This window comes from Garra rufa, chromosome 20 (assembly GCF_049309525.1).
Source record: "Garra rufa chromosome 20, GarRuf1.0, whole genome shotgun sequence".
NCBI lineage: Eukaryota > Metazoa > Chordata > Actinopteri > Cypriniformes > Cyprinidae > Garra > Garra rufa.
In genome coordinates, this window is record NC_133380.1 from 21,321,257 (window position 1) to 21,339,966 (window position 18,710).

Consider the following 18,710-nt stretch of genomic DNA (forward strand, 5'->3'; position numbering starts at 1 on the left):
ATATATATATATATATATATATATTATATTATATTATATTATATTATTATTAAAATATATTATATGTCTCCCCCTACATACAGTGTACCTTTGCAGATTTATTCAAACAAAGCAAACAAGAGGAGCTTTAGCATTTTCCCAGACATGAGGAAAGAAACCGTTAGTCTAAAACTGTTAGTAGTTCTATAGGAAAACAAATCAGAAACACTACTAAGACATGACTATTTGTTAAATGTGTCAGTGTAAGACGGACTGTAGCACTTTATTTTTGCTATTGTACTATAAAGAAACTACATGACATAATCTGCTGAAAATTCTATATTCCAGCTACATATTTGCCAACTCTCATTTTTTATAAAAAAAATAATAAAATCACAGAATGAATAAACGGTGTTGAATATGGCTGGGTCCACTTCTTCAAGGACAACACAAATTTTTTCAAGAACAATTGAAAACAAGCCAATGTTTCCAATTGCATCCTAATCCGCACATTTAAAACTGCAACCACAACAATTTAATTTACCGCTGTCGTAAGGTTAAGAGGAAAAAACGAAAACACTGGTGGCACGACTTTCTACAGATGAGAGAAACTGGTGTGAACTAGCAAGTAGTTATTTGGTAACATTCCACTGATAGCTTCCAGAAATAATCAGGGTGAAGATACACTGTTTTATTCATAGCATGTCACTCTTAACATGGTAATTACCAGCTGCTGAGGGGTGCAGAGCACGCCAGTGGTTTCACAGAATTCATTTAGCACAATAAATCAACAACTACAATAGAGAAAATCACTATAATTATATCATTTACCAAATTCTCCATTTGGTCGGAAATCTTTATTTTTAAATAAAGGCAACTCCTGTTGATTTCATCCAACAGGCAACTCGCTTACGAGGAACAGATGGATTTGATTTCGCACATGCTTTTTAATGTGAAACCCTGCTTTGATCTGAGAAGCCGTTGACCTGATGAAGCCATGTTGAGAGAAGGCAAATACGCAACTGCTAATCAGAGCAAAACATCCAGAAATAAAATTTCACATGCAGTCTAGTCTTCTAAATAAAAGTGTGTTTTTATCTCAGACCTAAAAGGAAATAAAATAGAGGGAGATTTGCTGAAGGAGGGGTGATGTGAGTTTTTTGAAGAGGAATAGCGAACAGCACATTGCTTGTGTCAGATAATCCAGATCGGCTTATCTGATCTGTGCCTGCTACAGGGAAGCACTTACCCTTCAGTCCGGCTACAAGAGAGCAGGGTAAGAGGGAACAAACCAGAGTGACATACAGACTCGAATAGAGCAGAAGACAGCAGAAAGAGAGAGAGAGAAGAAAAAGAAGGAGAGAATATTCCCTTTACACAGTACGCAAAGCGTGAGAGAAGGTGGATCTGATACACTTATTCAAACACACAGAAACCATTCTCTGAAAAGGGGAGAAAAAGCATGAGAGAAAGAAAGAAAGAAAGAAAGAAAGAAAGAAAGAAAGAAAGAAAGAAAGAAAGAAAGAAAGTATGAGTGAACATAAAAAATGAACAAAACAATGAGTGAAAAAAGCAAAGAGTGCTGAGAAATTAGTCAAATAAAGCAAATATATGCAAAAGAAAAAGCAAAAGTGAAAAAGAAAGTATACAAAAATCAAAAACAAAAAAACAAAATGAACTAAACAATGAGTAAAAAACAAATACACAGAAAAGAGTAATAAGAAATTAGTAAAAGTGAGCAAATATGTGACCCTGGACCACAAAACCAGTCTTAAGTAGCACGGGTATATTTGTAGCAATAGCCAAAAATACATTGTATGGGTCAAAATTATCGTTTTTTTCTTTAATGCCAAAAATCATTAGCATATTAAGTAAAGATCATGTTCCCTGAAGATATTTTGTAAATTTTCTACCATAAATATATAAAAACTTGATTTTTGATTAGTAATATGCATTGCTAAGAACTTCATTTGGACAATTTTTAAGGCGATTTTCTCAATATTTAGATTTTTTTGCACCCTCAGATTCCAGGTTTTCAAATAGTTGTATCTCAGACAAACATTGTCCTATTTTCAAAAACAGTATATCAATGGAAAGCTTATTTACTCGGCTTTCAGATGACATAAGAATCTCAATTTCGTAGAATCTCAGTAATGGGAAATCACCAGTAAACGCGAACAAATGGAAAAGAGGGAAAAGCAAAACAAAAAAGAAAGAAAGAAAGAAAGAAAGAAAGAAAGAAAGAAAGAAAGAAAGAAAGAAAGAAAGAAAGAATTAGTGTAAAATATACACTACCAGTCAAAACTTCAGTCTAAAACACAGCAATTTTTACTATTTAAAATAACTGCTTTCTATTTGAATTTATTTTAAAATTTATTTTAAAATTTAAGTCATTTATTCATGTGATTAAAGCTAAATTTTCAGCGTCATTACTCCAGTCTTTAGTGTCACATGATCTTTCAGAAATCATTTTAATATGCTGATTTACTGTTAATTATTATTAGTACAACTATTTAAAACAGTTGAGTACTTTTTTCCTTGATGAATAGAAAGATCAAACGATCAGCATTTATCTGAAATAAAAAGCTTTTGTAACATTCAAAAGCTTGGAGTCAATATATTTTTTTTTCTTTTTTTAAATCTTTTTTCTTGGCGGGGAGGTTATAGAAATTAATACTTTTATTTAGCAAGGATGCTTTAACTTAATCAAAAGTGATGATAAAGACATTTGTACTGTTTCTAAGTATTCTATTTCAGATAAATGCTGTTCTTCTGAACTTTCTATTTATCAAAGAAACCTGAAAAAAATCTACTCCGCTGTTTTCAACGTAACAATATTAATGTTTTTTCAGCAGCAAATCAAAATATCAGAATGATTTCTGAAGGATCATGTGACTGGAGTAATGATGCTTTGAAACCACATAAAAAAATTACATTTTAAAATATATTCAAATAGAAAAAAAGGTATTTTAAATAGTAAAATATTTTCAATATTTTACTGTTTGTGCTGTAATTTCATTTATTTCATTGTAATAATATTTCACAATATTACCTTTTTACTGCATTTGTGATCAAATAAATGCAGGCTTGTGACTTCTTTAAAAAAAAAAAAAAAAATCTGACTGGTAGTGTACCCTGAAAATACTGATGAGTAATGACAAAAAGAGAACAAATATATGCAAAAGAAAAGCTAGAGGGAAAAGCAAAAAAAAAATAATAATAATAATAATTGTGTCATAAATTGAGTAAAATAAACAAATAGGCAGAAGAAAAGTGCAAATAAACAAGTGAAAGAACAAAGTTGAAGTCAAAAGCAAGAAAAAAAGAGCTAATTAAAGACAAGAAAAAAAAACAAATACATGAAAGAAAGAATGAACAAACAAACAAGTGAGGAAAATAAATAAATGATCAAAAACAAACAAACAAACAAATAAATGAGCAAAAAATAATAAAATAATAAGGAAAGACAGGATTTGAGGATTAGTTCACTTCCAGAATAATTTTTTTCTTTTAATTTACTCACCCCCATGTCATCCAAGATGTTAATTTCTTTCTTTCTTCGGTCAAAAAGAAATTAAGGTTTTTGAGGAAAACATTACAGGATTTTTCTCCATTTCTTCAATGAGGATCATTGGGTTAAAGGTCCAAATTGCATTTTTTTAATGCAGCTTCAAAGGGCTCTACACGATCCCAGTTGAGCAATGAGCAATGGTCTTATCTAGCAAAACAACTGGTCATATTCTAAAAATTTTTTTTTTTTAATGTAAATACTTTTGAACCACAAATGCTCATTTTGCACTTCAAACATTACATAATAACATTAGAAAGGTCACGTGTGGTTAGATATTTGTCTGTGTACTTTAGTTTAAGAAGGTAAAGTAGGGGAAAAAAAACCTCTCATTTTCTCCTCCAACTTCAAAATTGTCCGACATCATTGTTTTACTATTTTTTTATGAAGGGTGTTTGACTTTCTTTGTACATTCACTTGGTAAACACTGGGTCGGTACTTCTGCCTACATCATGCGTGACCTTTCCAACCTAACTATGAAATGTGTGAAGTCAAGCAAGTGCAAGACGAGCATTTGTGGTTAAAAAGTATATAAATTTGTATTTTTTTTTTAGAAAATGATCAATCGTTTTGCTAGAGAAGACCCTTATTCTTTAGCTGGGATCACGTAGAGCCCTTTGAAGCTGCACTGAAACTGTAATTTGGACCTTCAACCCGTTGATCCCCATTGAAGTCCACTTTGTAGACAAAAATCCTTGAATGTTTTCCTCAAAAAACTTTTTTTCGACTGAAGAAAGAAAGACATGAACATTTTGGATGACATTGGGGTGAGTAAATTATCAGGAAATTTCTATTCTGAAAGTTCCAATCCTTTAAAAGGTATGGAATGTATGTGGGATGCAAGAAGAAGATTTCTGACAGAATCAAGCGGTGCAGATAAAAAAAAGAGTGAGGTTTTTCTCCCTTTTTACAACACCTATACAGTAAGTAGTTACTGTGCTCAGGAGTAACTCTGTTGGGATTACACTCATAGTTCATTAATGAGCACTAGAATGAAACGGTGTAAAAACATCAGCCGTGCGCTGTTTAGAACAGGAACTTATTTAGCCGATGTTATGCAAAGATTCCATGTAATAGTGTGACTGCTATAAAGAGTGTCATTACAACTGCAGCTATGGCCCTGTGTGTGTGACTGCAGCCAGCATGTGTGGATCTGCAGAGTCTAAGTATTGATACTTACAGAACTGAGAGATGGGAGCATCAAGCTGTGGTGCTGTCCCTCCTTTGGCGTTGAGTTTCTGCACCTGGGTCGGGGGGATGGGCTTGTGGGACTGTCCCGTTGCACGATACATCGCTTGAACCCACAGGATTCGATCTTGCTCATCATCGCTGGCGAAGATCACAGTGTCTCCCTCCTTCACAGCATTGAAGAATGTCCGACCACCATCCAGACCTGCATTCAACATATTGTTCATTATTTATTTGTTAAAATGAATGAAATACATCACTGTTTAATTAAATGTGCAAAGTAAAAAGTGACATGGTTTAACCAACAGCACCTTAAAGTAATAGCAGCCAAATAAGCTAATAACCCAGTTGAAGCTGCATTTAAACTAAATTTTTGGAAGTTCAAACTCATGGGCACCAAAGGAGTCCATTACATGGAGAACAAAAAAGGCCGGAAGAGAGAATGGCAATGTGATCGAGATATAACAAGACGGATGTGAACCTGGATTTCTAATTCAGTAGCAATTTTGGTTCCCTCACTAAACATTTTTACATTGTAATTAATTTAAATGAACAGATATTGATATAATTGTTATAATTTATTCCATGTATGTCACAATATTTAATATACAGTGCTTGATTATGCGTAGACTATGACTAATTCATTAGTCAAATATCAGATGACATAAATAAAACCAAACATTTTTCCCTCTCATTTAACTGTTCAGACACTACAAGAATGATCAGGTAACCCATGTACACTGTGCATAATGTTTTATGCAAAGATACAGAAGGTTTCAATGAAAGATAATTGATCGTAACTAGGTAATTACCTGTGTTTGTTAAACACTAATAAAATGAGTCACCGATTCATGGGAATAAATGAGTGGATCCTAGAAACACATGGCACCTGCTGGTCTCCACCTTATTTTGCAACAGGACCACTCTTATGTTAAAAATAAGGTGGATAGAACAGGTGAGGACTATCATTCTTATTTTTCCTGTAAGAGTGGGCACGGACATTTGTAAATTTTATGTGTCTAGCTTCTAGTCTTATCCACGTCCAGCTATTTTTAGCTGTACAAAACAGCTTGTTTTGCTGCTTGATATTGCAAATTGGTGTGTCTTACTATATTATTTTAATGTATTATCTTAATTATGAACACACTGTTTTGTAGTGGAAACAGTTTTACCGTTTACTGCACGTTGTTACAGTGAGGGAAAAAAATTATTTGATCCCTTGCTGATTTTGTAAATTTGCCCACTGACGAAGAAATGATCTATGATCTATTTTAATGGCAGGTTTATTTTAACAGTGAGAGATAAAACAACAAAAAAATCTGAAAAACGCATTTAAAAAAAGTTAAAAGTTGTTTTGTATTTTAATGAGTGAAATAAGTATTTGATCCCCTAACAATCAGCCCAGGTGTCTTTTATACAGGTAACAAGCTGAGATTAGGAGCACTCTGTTAAAAGGAATGCTCCTAATCTCAGTTTGTTACCTGTATAAAAGACACCTGACCACAGAAGCAATCAATCAATCAGACTCCAAACTCTCCACAATGGCCAAGACCAAAGAGCTGTCCAAGGATGTCAGGGACAAGACTGTAGACCTACACAAGGCTGGAATGGGCTACAAGACTATCGTCAAGCAGCTTGTTGAGAAGGTGACAACAGTTGGTGCGATTTTTTGCAAATAGAAGAAACACAAAATAACTCAGTCTCCCTCGGTCTGGGGCTCCATGCAAGAGCTCACCTTGTGGCATTTCAATGATCATGAGAACGGTGAGGAATCAGCCCAGAACTACACAGGAGGATCTTGTCAATGATCTCAACGCAGCTGGAACCATAGTCACCAAGAAAACAATTGGTAACTCCTGACGCCGTGAAGGACTGAAATTCTGCAGCGCCCGCAAGGTCCCCCTGCTCAAGAAAGCATATGTACAGGCCCGTCTGAAGTTCGCCAGTGAACATCTGACTGATTCAGAGGAGAACTTGGTGAAAGTGTTGTGGTCAGATGAGACCAAAATCAAGCTCTTTGGCATCAACTCAACTCGGCGTGTTTGGAGGAGGAGGAATGCTGCCTATGACCCCAAGAACACCATCCCCACCGTCAAACATGGAGGTGAAAACATTATGCTTTGGGGGTGTTTTTCTGCTAAGGGGACAGGACAACTGCACCGCATCAAAGAGACAATGGACGGGGCGAGAACCTTGGGTGAGAAGCTCCTTCTCTCAGCCAGGGCCTTGAAAATGGGTCGTAGATGGGTATTCCAGCATGACAATGACCCAAAACACACGGCCAAGGCAACAAAGGAGTGGCTCAAGAAGAAGCACATTTAAGTCCTGGAGTGGCCTAGCTAGTATCCAGACCTTAATCCCATAAAAAAAATCTGTGGAGGGAGCTGAAGGTTTGAGTTGCCAAACGTCAGCCTCGAAACCTTAATGACTTGGAGAGGATCTGCAAAGAGGAGTGGGACAAAATCCCTCCTGAGATGTGTGCAAACCTGGTGGCCAACTACAAGAAACGCCTGACCTCTGTGATTGCCAAAAATGGGTTTGCCACCAATGTTTTAATGTCACTCATTAAAACGCAAATCGATTTATAACTTTTTTGATATGCATTTTTCTGGATTCTTTTTGTTGTTATTCTGTCTCTCACTGTTCAAATATACCTACCATTAAAATTACACAATGATCATTTCTTTGTCAGTGGGTAAACGCACAAAATCAGCAGGTGATCAAATAATTTTTTCCCTCACTGTATTTTTCTTGTTATTTCCCTATAGCGGCAAATGAACAGGAAGACTTGCCCATAGGCTTACACTTTTTAAAATAAAGGTTCCAAAAGAGTGTTTTTGCAGAGATGCCATAGAATAATCATTTCTGGTTCCCTAAAGAACCTTTCAGTGAACAGTTCTTAAAAGAACCATTTTGAAGAACCTTCTGCATTCGAAAGGTTCAATGGATGTTCAAGGTTCTTCATGGAGCCATCGATGACAATAAAGAACCTTTATTTTTAAGAGCGTACTTCCGCATTAAAGAATAAGGTGGATATTCCAGTTTTTGTTTATTTTTTTCAATGTGATGTCATGGTCTGTAGCATTCTGATTGGCTGTAGAGACCTGGCTGAGGGTCGGTGTAATCCACAGTGTATCCGTCCAGCTGGAGAAGTTCAACAGGTTCTGCTTTCTTCTCCCTGTAGCTACACATGGCAAAGGTGTACTGGCTCACCTAGAAAAGAATAATGGCACAATAAACACAGAACATTTCTGTTATTATAAATTACGAATTACACTACTAGCTCAAAGTGCAAAACCCAACCAGAAATATCTACTTCAGGCTAGTGATAGGGTTCAAACGGAGGGTGGCATCTCAGAGGGAGGCTGTCTTGGTCACTGACGGTGTAGGGTTGGACTTGTAAGGTTTTGTCCTGCCAATCAAACAGGCCTGACGGAAGAGTGTGGGATGACACGCTGTCACTCTGGATGTGAGTCGTGCAGTTAGGTGCCAGTCATACACACGTTCGACACACATACACAGACATTCTCCGGCCTCATCCAGCGCCTCCATCACCTCTGCTGAAAGTGGCAGCCCTCTCTCACTCCGTCTCCGAGTGACATGATAAATTCAATGTCATGTGTGTGACGGGCACTTGGGCTGGCTTCGGGGCCCCAGTGTGGCTTGGTGGCACCCAGGTGCCTTCGGGACGCCACCGGGGCATGCACACCCCCCACGCTCGAACACACACACATACACACATGGACAATCTCCCATCAATCCGCTGAAGTTCGGGCCTGTCATAAGCCGAAGCGGTCGCTGGTGGGGCCATTGACCCGCTGTCAAACCGACAGTTAAAGGATTTTAAATGACTTTGCTTTCTGATTACCCCTGCATGCTTTTGCTCTTTTAAATAACCTTGTTATTGTCGAAGCTCTGCAAATTGCATTGTGGATGAAGAGAGCGGGAGAGCGGGCGCAAATCGATCACTAACGGTGGAAATATAAAGCCGAATTCCAGACACACAACCCGAGCCCCTCCGGGTCACTCGAATGCATTACCATATTCAGATGCGTAAGGCTGAATGCCTGAGCCAGAGCATCAGAGACGAGACGAGGGGAAAGAGGAAGCGAGCACAGAGCGTCTGCCCGCTGTTTTGTCACATCGCCTACCAACCGTAAAATAATTAGACTTCAGTTTGAATCATAATGCTGGCCTTATGCTGTCAACTTACAGACAACATGGGCACTTAGAGGCACAAAGATGATGATTTGGCTGTTATAAATTTATAGGACTATTTATATTAGTGTTCTATAAATGATAGAGATGTTAAAATAGATGCAACTCTTCCATATGTATAGAGTTAAGAAATAAAATGGCAGGGTGGAGCCACAGGGAACTCTGTCACCACCTTTTCGTGACACCTTGTTTCAAAGCCAGCCTGTGTCAAACAGAAGCCCTAAATGGTCTCCGTGGTGTGGTAATAATCTATGAATAATGCAACAGTGAACTCACACCCTCCCTGTAACACAAACCTCACATTAAATGCAGGGGCATTTACACAGAATCGCTCAGAGTGTCAATCAAACGCTGGTCACTCACAGGACTTTTAGTTCATTAATATTTTTATTCAGCGAGGATGCATTAAGTTGATCAAAAGTGACAGTAAAAATAATAATGTTATAAAAGACTATATTTCAAATAAAAAAAAAAACTGCAAAAATGAAATGTTTATTCACTGATAATAATAAATGTTTCTCGAGCACCAAATCAGCATATTAAAATGATTTCTGAAGGATCATGTGACACTGAAGATGCTGAAAATTCAGCTTTGTGGATATAAATTTTAGAATATATTTTTTAATATTCTCATTGTAATAATATTTCACAATATTACCTTTTTACTGTATTTGTGATTAAATAAATGCAGCCTTGGTTAACATAAGAGACTTCCCCCCAATTTTTTGAATGGCAGTATTTATAAAAATGAATAGCAATAAATAAAATACCTTAGGTAACAACTTATTTTTTACAATTTAGACTTTATAATAACAATGTAAAAAATGTAAAGAAAAGAATAAAAATAAATTACTAAAAAATGCATTGAAAAAACATTTATATGATATAAACAGACAACATAGGTGTCTTCAAATTATTTGAAGATGAGATATATAGTTCCTTTAAAAAAAATAATACTACAACTATGACATTACAGCTATACCACTGATGACTAGAGTAATAATGCTGAAAATTTTACAATATAATTTTAAAATATATATATATATATATTTTTAATTGTAATAATATTTCACAATACTACATTTTTACTGTATTTGTGATCAAATGAATGCAGCCTTGGTTAACATAAAAGACTTTCTCCCAAATTTTAGAATGGTAGTGTATATAAAAAATATTTATAGTAATAGATTAAAAAAATGGTTACTATTGTTAATAATTCATTTTAGCTGATTTTAGAGCTATTTCTGAATGATATGACCTCTACAATGACTGTTTGAAGTGAAGAAAAGAATAAAAATAAACTATTTTAAAAATGCATTAAAAAGACATTTATATGGTATAAACAGACAAAATAGATGTCTGATTATCTGAAGATGAGATATATAGGTTTCTTTAACAAAATAAAAAGTAAAAAAAATTAATGTAGAAAAATGCTACAACTATGACATCACGGCTATAACACTGAAGTCTGGAGTAATGATGCTGAAAATTTTTGAATATAATTTTAGAATACATTTTTTAAATATATTTAATTGTAATAATATTTCAAAATGATACATATTTACTGTATTTGTGATCAAATGAATGCAGCCTTGGTTAACATATGAGACTTTCACTCAAATTTTAGAATGGTAGTGTATATCAAAATATTAATAGATAAAAAAAAGAAACATGAAAATGTTTTCTATGATGTTAATAACTCATTTTAGAGCTATTTCTGCATAATCTGACTCTTACAATGACTGTTGGTGTAATCTAATGAATTTACTTTTTTAAATTTTTTAAATTATTATTATTATTTAGCGTAAAATCCATAATACATCTTAGGTAACAACATATTTTTTACGACGTAGACCTTATAATAACAATGTAAAAAAAAATGTGAAGAAAAGAATAAAATAAACCACCCAAAAATGCATTGAAATAACATTTATATGATATAAACAGACAAAATAGGTGTCTTCAGATTATTTGAAGATGAGATATATAGTTCCTTTAAAAATAATGTAAAAAAATGAATGTAGAAAAATGCTACAACTATGACATTACAGCTACAACACTGAAGTCTAGAATAATGATGCTGAAAATTTAGCTTTGTGGATAATATAAACTTTTGAATATATATTTTTAAATATATTTAATTGTAATAATATTTCACAATACTACATTTTTACTGTATTTGTGATCAAATGAATGCAGCCTTGGTTAACATAAGAGACTTTCCTCCAATTTTTGGAATGGTAGTATATGGAAAAATATTCATTTTAATAGATAAAAACGTTTACTATGATGTTAATAACTCATTTTAAATGATTTTAGAGTTATTGTTGCATGATCAGACCCTTACAGTGACAGTTGGTGCAATGTAAAGAATTTACTTTGATTTATTCAAGGTCATTTTTTTTATTATTAACCCTAAAATTCATGATACACCTTTTACGGCATAGACCGTGAAGTGAAGAAAATATCAAAAATAAACGACTCAAAAATGCATTGACATTTATATGCTAAAAACTAATAAAATAGGTGTCTGATTATTTGAAGATGAGATATACAGTTCCTTTTGAAATAAAAAGTAAAAAAAAAAAAAAAAAAAAAAAGACTAGAAAAATGCTAACATTAGTTAACATGACCTAAGAATGAACAATACTTCTACTTTATTTATTAATCTTGGTTCAAGTTAATTTCAGCATTTACTAATCCATTATTAAAATCACAAGTTGTGTTGTTTGTTAACATTGGTTATGCTTTGAATTAACATGAACAAACAATAAACAACTGTATTTTTATTAATCAACATTAGATAAATAGTGTATTAACTGTATTGTTCATTATTCATTCATGTTAGTTAATACATTAACTAATGTTAACAATTGACACCATCAACAATGCTTTTTGTGAAGCATTAAAAAAATGTGTTGATTAATCAAGGATGATGCATACATTTTTATTTTTAAAGAAAAGAAAATATTAGACATTATTTCCTTCAAGTCAGTAGACAGTGTTTCAAATTAGCTTTACAGAAAATCATGCTGCTAATATTAGATCTCATAATAATGATCTTCTAAGTATTTCAAAAATATACTGAACTATATATGTGGTATAATGCATTTTATATCATTTTCAAATCTAAATAAAACACTCAAGATGCAAACTAATACTGGAGTTTGTGTGTATGTTTATGTTAATATTTACATTTACGAGACGAGGACTAGACAGATGGATGTGTGAATCCTTACACAGGATTTAACACAGAGAAGAAACAACAAAAAGCAGAAAGGAAACAAACAAATAGAAAGTGTGTAAGCAAAATAAAACAAAACAAAGCACGGACACGAAAAGCGCATTCTGGCATATTTTCTTACCCACACTGACGTTGGAAAACACGAACGGGGCATCGTGTAATGTTTTTCGCTTGCATGCACACAAGCACACAGACACACACAAGCACGCAAACACTAAAGTAAATAAATAACGTCAGTGTATTGACTGTTGTTTGTCACTTGCTGTAGCCGTAGCTGCGAGCGACTGGTGGGCGTGTGATGTGGGCTCTTTTAGCTGCGAGTGCTGGTCCTTTACTCTGTCAAGCCGCCTGTCAACTTTTAGCTCTCAGACATGTTACAACCCACTGCAGAGGAGCTGACTGAACAGCAAACAATGGAGACAGAAATAAAAAAAGGCTCCATCGAAAGTACCTGACACAGTGCTCCATCAGAAAGAGCTGGGAATCTAGTCTACTTCACTGAAGCGGTTTTGACACATACAATGGAAATGGAAATGCACAGCTCTTGATAAAAAAATCTGAATCAAAAGAGGAAACAGTCTCCATTAGAAGTGACACCAAGGTGAAAAAGCACATACCTGCACCAAGACGAAGAATCTCTTCTTCCATCTTTTCCACAGGTTTTTCCCAATAGCCCAAAGGTATCTGTGAACAGACGCAGAGCAGGTGTTGCAACATAGTGTCAAGATATAGCATGCTGGATGTGTTGTTCTTAATTTGGGTGATAATGGGCCACTGTTGCCTTTCTCCCTGACTTTGCTTCACAGAATAATTTAAATTTAGTACATTACGACAGGGATATTCTAACATTACAAATAGGTTAAATATATACATTTGTAAAAAATGCAAAATAACAAAACCAAATGCATTGTGAAGATGCTATAAACAGACAAAATAGGCGTCTGATTATTTGAAGATGACATATGTGACCCTGGACCACAAAACCTTAAAAGTCTTAAGTCGCTGGGGTATATTTGTAGCAATAGCCAAAAATACATTGTATGGGTCAAAATTATTGATTTTTCTTTTATGTCAAAAATCATTAGGAAATTAAGTACTGTAAAGATCATGTTCCATGAAGATTTTTTGTAAAATTCCTACTGTAAACCTATCCAAATGTAATTTTTGATTAGTAATATGCATTGTTAAGAGCTTAATTTGGACAACTTTAAAGGTGATTTTCTCAGTATTTTGATTTTTTGCACCCTTAGATTTCAGATTTTCAAATAGATGTATCTCGGCCAAATATTGTCCTATCCTAACAAACCATACATCAATAGAAAGCTTATATATTGAGCTTTCATGCATATTGTATATATCTCAGTTTTGTAAAATTTAACCTTATGACTGGTTTTGTGGTGCAGGGTCACATATATGGGTCATTCTACAAAACTGGTGCAAACTGTTGTTCCACAACCAAAACACACAATAAAAGTGTAGTTTTCAAACCTTAGATGTGTAGTAAGATCCTTTTATTATCTAGTGAAACCCATAGCGATATTTAAAATATCAGTGAGCTTAATGTATATAAAATTAGCATTTATTTAGTATATTGAAAATTATATTGAAACAATTCTTGCATTTTATTCCATTGTTGTTTTTAAAAATATCTTTGATTTGTAAAAAAAAAAAAAAAAAGAGAGAGAGAGAGAGAGAGAGAGAGAGAGAGAGAGAGAGAGAGAGAGAGAGAGAGAGGGAGAGAAGTTCAAAAATATAACTATTTTACATTTTTGTTGAAAATTAATTTTTATGTCACTAACGAAACTGTATGTTTTAGTCCATTGGCTGAGACTGATTTTAACTACACCCTGACATTTATGATCAGGAAATATTTATGTGTCACTCTCAACGTCATCATTTTTCCGGTAGTGACAAAAGAGAACACTTAATCCTTTATTTAGGCGAAATAAACAAAATTGTAATACATTTATGCAAATTTTCAGTATTTTAGTATGTTTTAGTTGCGCTTTAGTTTGTGGGTTGAAATTATGTGATGTGGTCGCTACCAAAACATTACTGTCAGTACCGAAAATGTGCTATCATCATGACTAAAACATGGCACCTTTTTGTCAAAAATACAGTAAAAGAAGTTATGATAGTTTTTGGTTCAATGTATATTCAAACTAATGAATCCTTAACTTTCAAATTAATATGATCAACTTTTTGCCTTTTACAAAGAAAAATCGGATTCAAAATACAACAAATCTCACAAATCACAGTTGAAATATTGTTAAAATTGGGATTGCTATTGATTTACATATATATATATATATATATATATATATATATATATATACATACAAAAAAAGACATAAGCAAAATCTTAATTGGTCAATGTAACCACTCCTATTAAATTATATATGACTGTGTTTCAGTTGTGACAAATCTGGGGAGAGGACATATATTCCAAAACTTTATGATAATGCAATATGAGATATAACTACACAATAACTAGAAATTTGTACCTTGAATATTATACAATTTGCATACATTTTGCATGCAAAATGCATAAAATATGTTGATTAATTCAGGATGGTATATACAGTTTCCTCAAAAGATGAAAGGAAATGAAATATTTCTTCAAGTCACATTGTTTCAAAGCAGCTTTACAGCAAATCATTCTGTTAAAATTATAATATATAACTTACATTTTGAGACGATACAAGCCATCAAGTAGTAGATTTTTGATAATAGTATATATCACCATTCACAAGTACACTGCATATATGTGAATATAATTGGAAATATTTAAATTTATCAAATGAGCTGGTGAGTATTAGGCAGTTGAGATTTGCTAAATAGTATATGTTGCTTGTGTGAATCTAAAGGAATGCAAATATATAATGCAAATGTATGGAGGATGATATGAGTCTTCCCTCAGCAAGTAGAGTGAGGTTTAATACAAGCAAAGATCACACATAAATTTCAGGTGTAGGCTTAGTGTCCCCTAGTGGTGAAAACTGTCAATTGCACCGAAGGCAGATCACAATATCAAATTTAACGGAACATTACAATGAGTGATCTGATGATAAATATAATTAAATGACCACCATAAACAAAGATTAATTTTATTATTTTATTTTATTATTTTGTATCGTGAAAAGCACTATACAAATAAACTTGAATATTTTATAGAATGCACATAATTATTTTAGAATGTTTATTTATAACGTATAATCTTCAGAAACTATTGTGTTTTAAAAATGTTTAATATATGCTTAGCTATATATATATATATATATATATATATATATGTGTGTGTGTGTGTGTGTGTGTGTGTGTGTGTGTGTGTGTGTGTGTGTAAATATCCTTTTTTTCCCTTAAAATCTTAAAATATTTACAATGTAACATTAATCCATATATTGTACAAGATACACTGTAGTTAATAATTTGTTACTTTGTCCACTAGATGGAGCCAAAAGATCAGTATAGCAGTGAGGCCACACATTCACTGGATCAGAGAGTTAATAACTGTTGCCCTTCAGTGTTGGTGAAATGGGTTGTCCACTTACCCACAGTGCTTCATGTTCTGTGGTTTGTCCATACGGACAGCCAATTTGATCTTCAGGTCATCTGGGCAACCTTTGGCAACAGTCATTTTATGGAGCTCGCATTGTTTGGGACTATTGGGTGTTGGATGCAACACAACCTGTAATCACATAATGACAGATATTATTTTTTTAATTATTAACATTCAAAACTGTAAATTGTGAAACCACACTATAATTCTAGAAATCACAATTTTATAAAGTAAATAAAAGTTTATAGACATAGAAAGTATGTATGTGTGTATATATATATATATATATATATATATATATATATATATATATAGTGTTGAGTGTTATACACTCAAAAGTTTTTGAACAGTAAGATTTTTAACGTTTTTTAAAGAAGTCTTATCTGCTCACCAAGCCTGCATTTATTTGATCAAAAGATCAGCAAAACAGTAAAATTTTGAAATATTTATACTGTATTCTTTTTGAATATATTTTAGAATGTCATTTTTAGCAGAAATCATTCCAATATTCAGATTTTCTGCTCAAAAAACATTTATTATTATTATGTTGAAAACAGCCAAATAGCTGAGTAGTTTTTTTTCCAGGTTTCTTTGATGAGAAGTTCAAAAGAAATTATTTTGAAATGTCTTTATCATCCCTTTTGATACATTTAAAGCATCCTAAATAAAAGTATTAATTTCTTTCCCCCAAAAGAATTACTGACTCCAAGCTTTTGAATGGTATAGTGTATAATGTTACAAAAACGTTTTATTTCAGATACATGTTGATCATTGGATCTTTCTATTTAAAGCATCCTGGAAGAAAAAAAAGACCTAAAATATTTGAAATATTGATAATAATGATAATAATAATGATAATAATAATAATAATAATAATAATAATAATAATAATAATAATAATAATAATAATAAATGTTTCTTGAACAGAAAATCGACATATTAGAATGATTTCTGAAGGAGTAATGATACTGAAAATGTAGCTTTGATCACAAGAATAAATGTCATTTTAAAATATATTCAAATAGAGAACAGTTATTTTAAATAGTAAAAATATTTTACTTACTGTTCCAAAACTTTTGACTGGTAGTGTAAATACATATAAAAATATCTATAATATAAATAAAAAATAATATGTCAAATTTATAAGTAAAAGGGGACATATCAAATATTAAGACATGAAATTCATGCTAACTCAACTTTTCACTAGTACACTGATAATATAGTTTGAAACTGAAGTTGTTTTAATTTAGAATATTGATCAACAGAAGCATTTTCATTAGTGGCCATACTGTATATATTAAATAGCTACCCAAAATATGGGAAGGTTGGGAAAAGTGGGACACTGCAGCTTTCCAGTAATATCCGTTCCCACCATTTTTCTAATTCATCACACATCGGATCCCATTATTATTATCTCTCAATTGACTTTTAAGTCATCTATCATTTGCATAAGAGCCGACATCAGCACCTTATCTTTCTGTTTTTATATCAGTGTGGGCTTATTGTTTAGAGAGAATGAGTGATAGAGAGAAAGAGAGAGAGAGTGGGATAGAGATACTTTATGCCTCATTGACTCAGCACTGGATCAAATCCATTAGAACAGCTACAGGCACGCAGGGGGGCTGCTCATTTTGGAGAGCTTGGCAAAACCATTTTAGTGCCGATCACCTCCTGATGGCAGAACTGAGCTCAGATCAGTGCTGACTATTTAAAGAGTATGGGCTAAAATGAGCTGTGATGGGTTCTGTCTGTGTGTGTGTGTGTGTGTGTGTGTGTGTGTGTGTGTGTGTGTGTGTGTGTGTGTGTGTGTGTGTGTGTGTGTGTGTGTCTGACCCGTCCCAGCTCTTTGTCCTCCAGTGCCAGCACTCCTGTACTCTCTGTGAAGAGTTTCACTTTTACTGCTGGAAGTGGGTGAGTGGTGGTGAAGTCTCCTTGAGTGCCCCAACTAAACAGTGAAAGAGAGAGAGAGAGAAAAAAAATAAATCAGTTGTTTTTTAATCTGGTTTGAAAGTAGGGGTGCTATGATGACGATGACGATAATAATAGTAATAACAACAATATGTTACAAATTGCCCACACACACAGAAAATCATGATATGCAAATCTTTTACGCATATTCAGCTGCCTACTTAAAGAGATAGTCCACCCAAAAATGACAATTCTATCATCATTTAGTCACCCTCCACTTGTTCCAAACCTGTATAGGTTATCAACTGTACATTATTTTCATACAAAAAATACCACTTTAAAGACTGTTATTGTAAAGGTTGATATATTATTTTTGATTATTATTTGATAATTGATGCATACTATTTGACTAGTGAAAACTGTTCTCCAATTGTCTCTTCATTTTATATTTGATATTTTCATTATTTTATTGTATTTAAAAAGAAATATAAAGATATGTATGATTTCAAATAAATGCTGTGCTGTTGAACTTTTGATTCAAAGAATCTTGAAAAAAAATTGCATCATATTTTTCACAAAAAAAAAATATTAAGCAGCATTCATTTTCAACAGTCAAATGTTTTTTTTACAGTAAGATTTCATGTTTTTTTTAAAGAAGTCTCTTCGGCTCATTAAGCCTGCATTTATTTGATCCAAAGTACAGTAAAAAAAAAAAACAGTAAAATATTAAAGTATTTTTACTATTTAAAATAACAGTTTTCTATTTGAATATATTTTAAAATTTTATCGATTCCTGTGATCAAAGCATCATTTCTTCAGTCTTCAGTGTCTTCAGAAATCATTTCAATATGCTGATTTGCTGTTCAAGAAACATTTTTATTATTATTATTATTATTATTATTATTATTATTATTATTATTAATATTTAAATATTTTTGGGAAAGAAATTATAGAAATGAATACTTTTATTTAGCAAGGATGTTTTAAATTGTTTAAAAGTGATGATAAAGAAATGTATCATGTTAAAAAAAATGTTTCTATTTCAG

The 18,710-nt window shown here is 33.0% G+C and overlaps 1 protein-coding gene across 12 annotated transcripts in view; it reads right to left on the minus strand.

The window, feature by feature from the left end:
• The window catches only part of cadpsa (Ca2+-dependent activator protein for secretion a), a 201,292-nt gene that overhangs the window by 82,443 nt on the left and 100,139 nt on the right, over positions 1 to 18,710 (minus strand). For all 12 annotated transcript variants that reach the window (XM_073826232.1, XM_073826231.1, XM_073826234.1 and 9 more), the window contains exons 8-12: positions 17,590 to 17,701; positions 15,749 to 15,885; positions 12,815 to 12,881; positions 7,840 to 7,948; positions 4,728 to 4,940 (exon numbers count right to left, since the gene is read on the minus strand). In XM_073826232.1, coding sequence (XP_073682333.1) covers positions 4,728 to 4,940; positions 7,840 to 7,948; positions 12,815 to 12,881; positions 15,749 to 15,885; positions 17,590 to 17,701 — 638 coding nt within the window. The remainder of the gene's footprint in view (positions 1 to 4,727; positions 4,941 to 7,839; positions 7,949 to 12,814; positions 12,882 to 15,748; positions 15,886 to 17,589; positions 17,702 to 18,710) is intronic.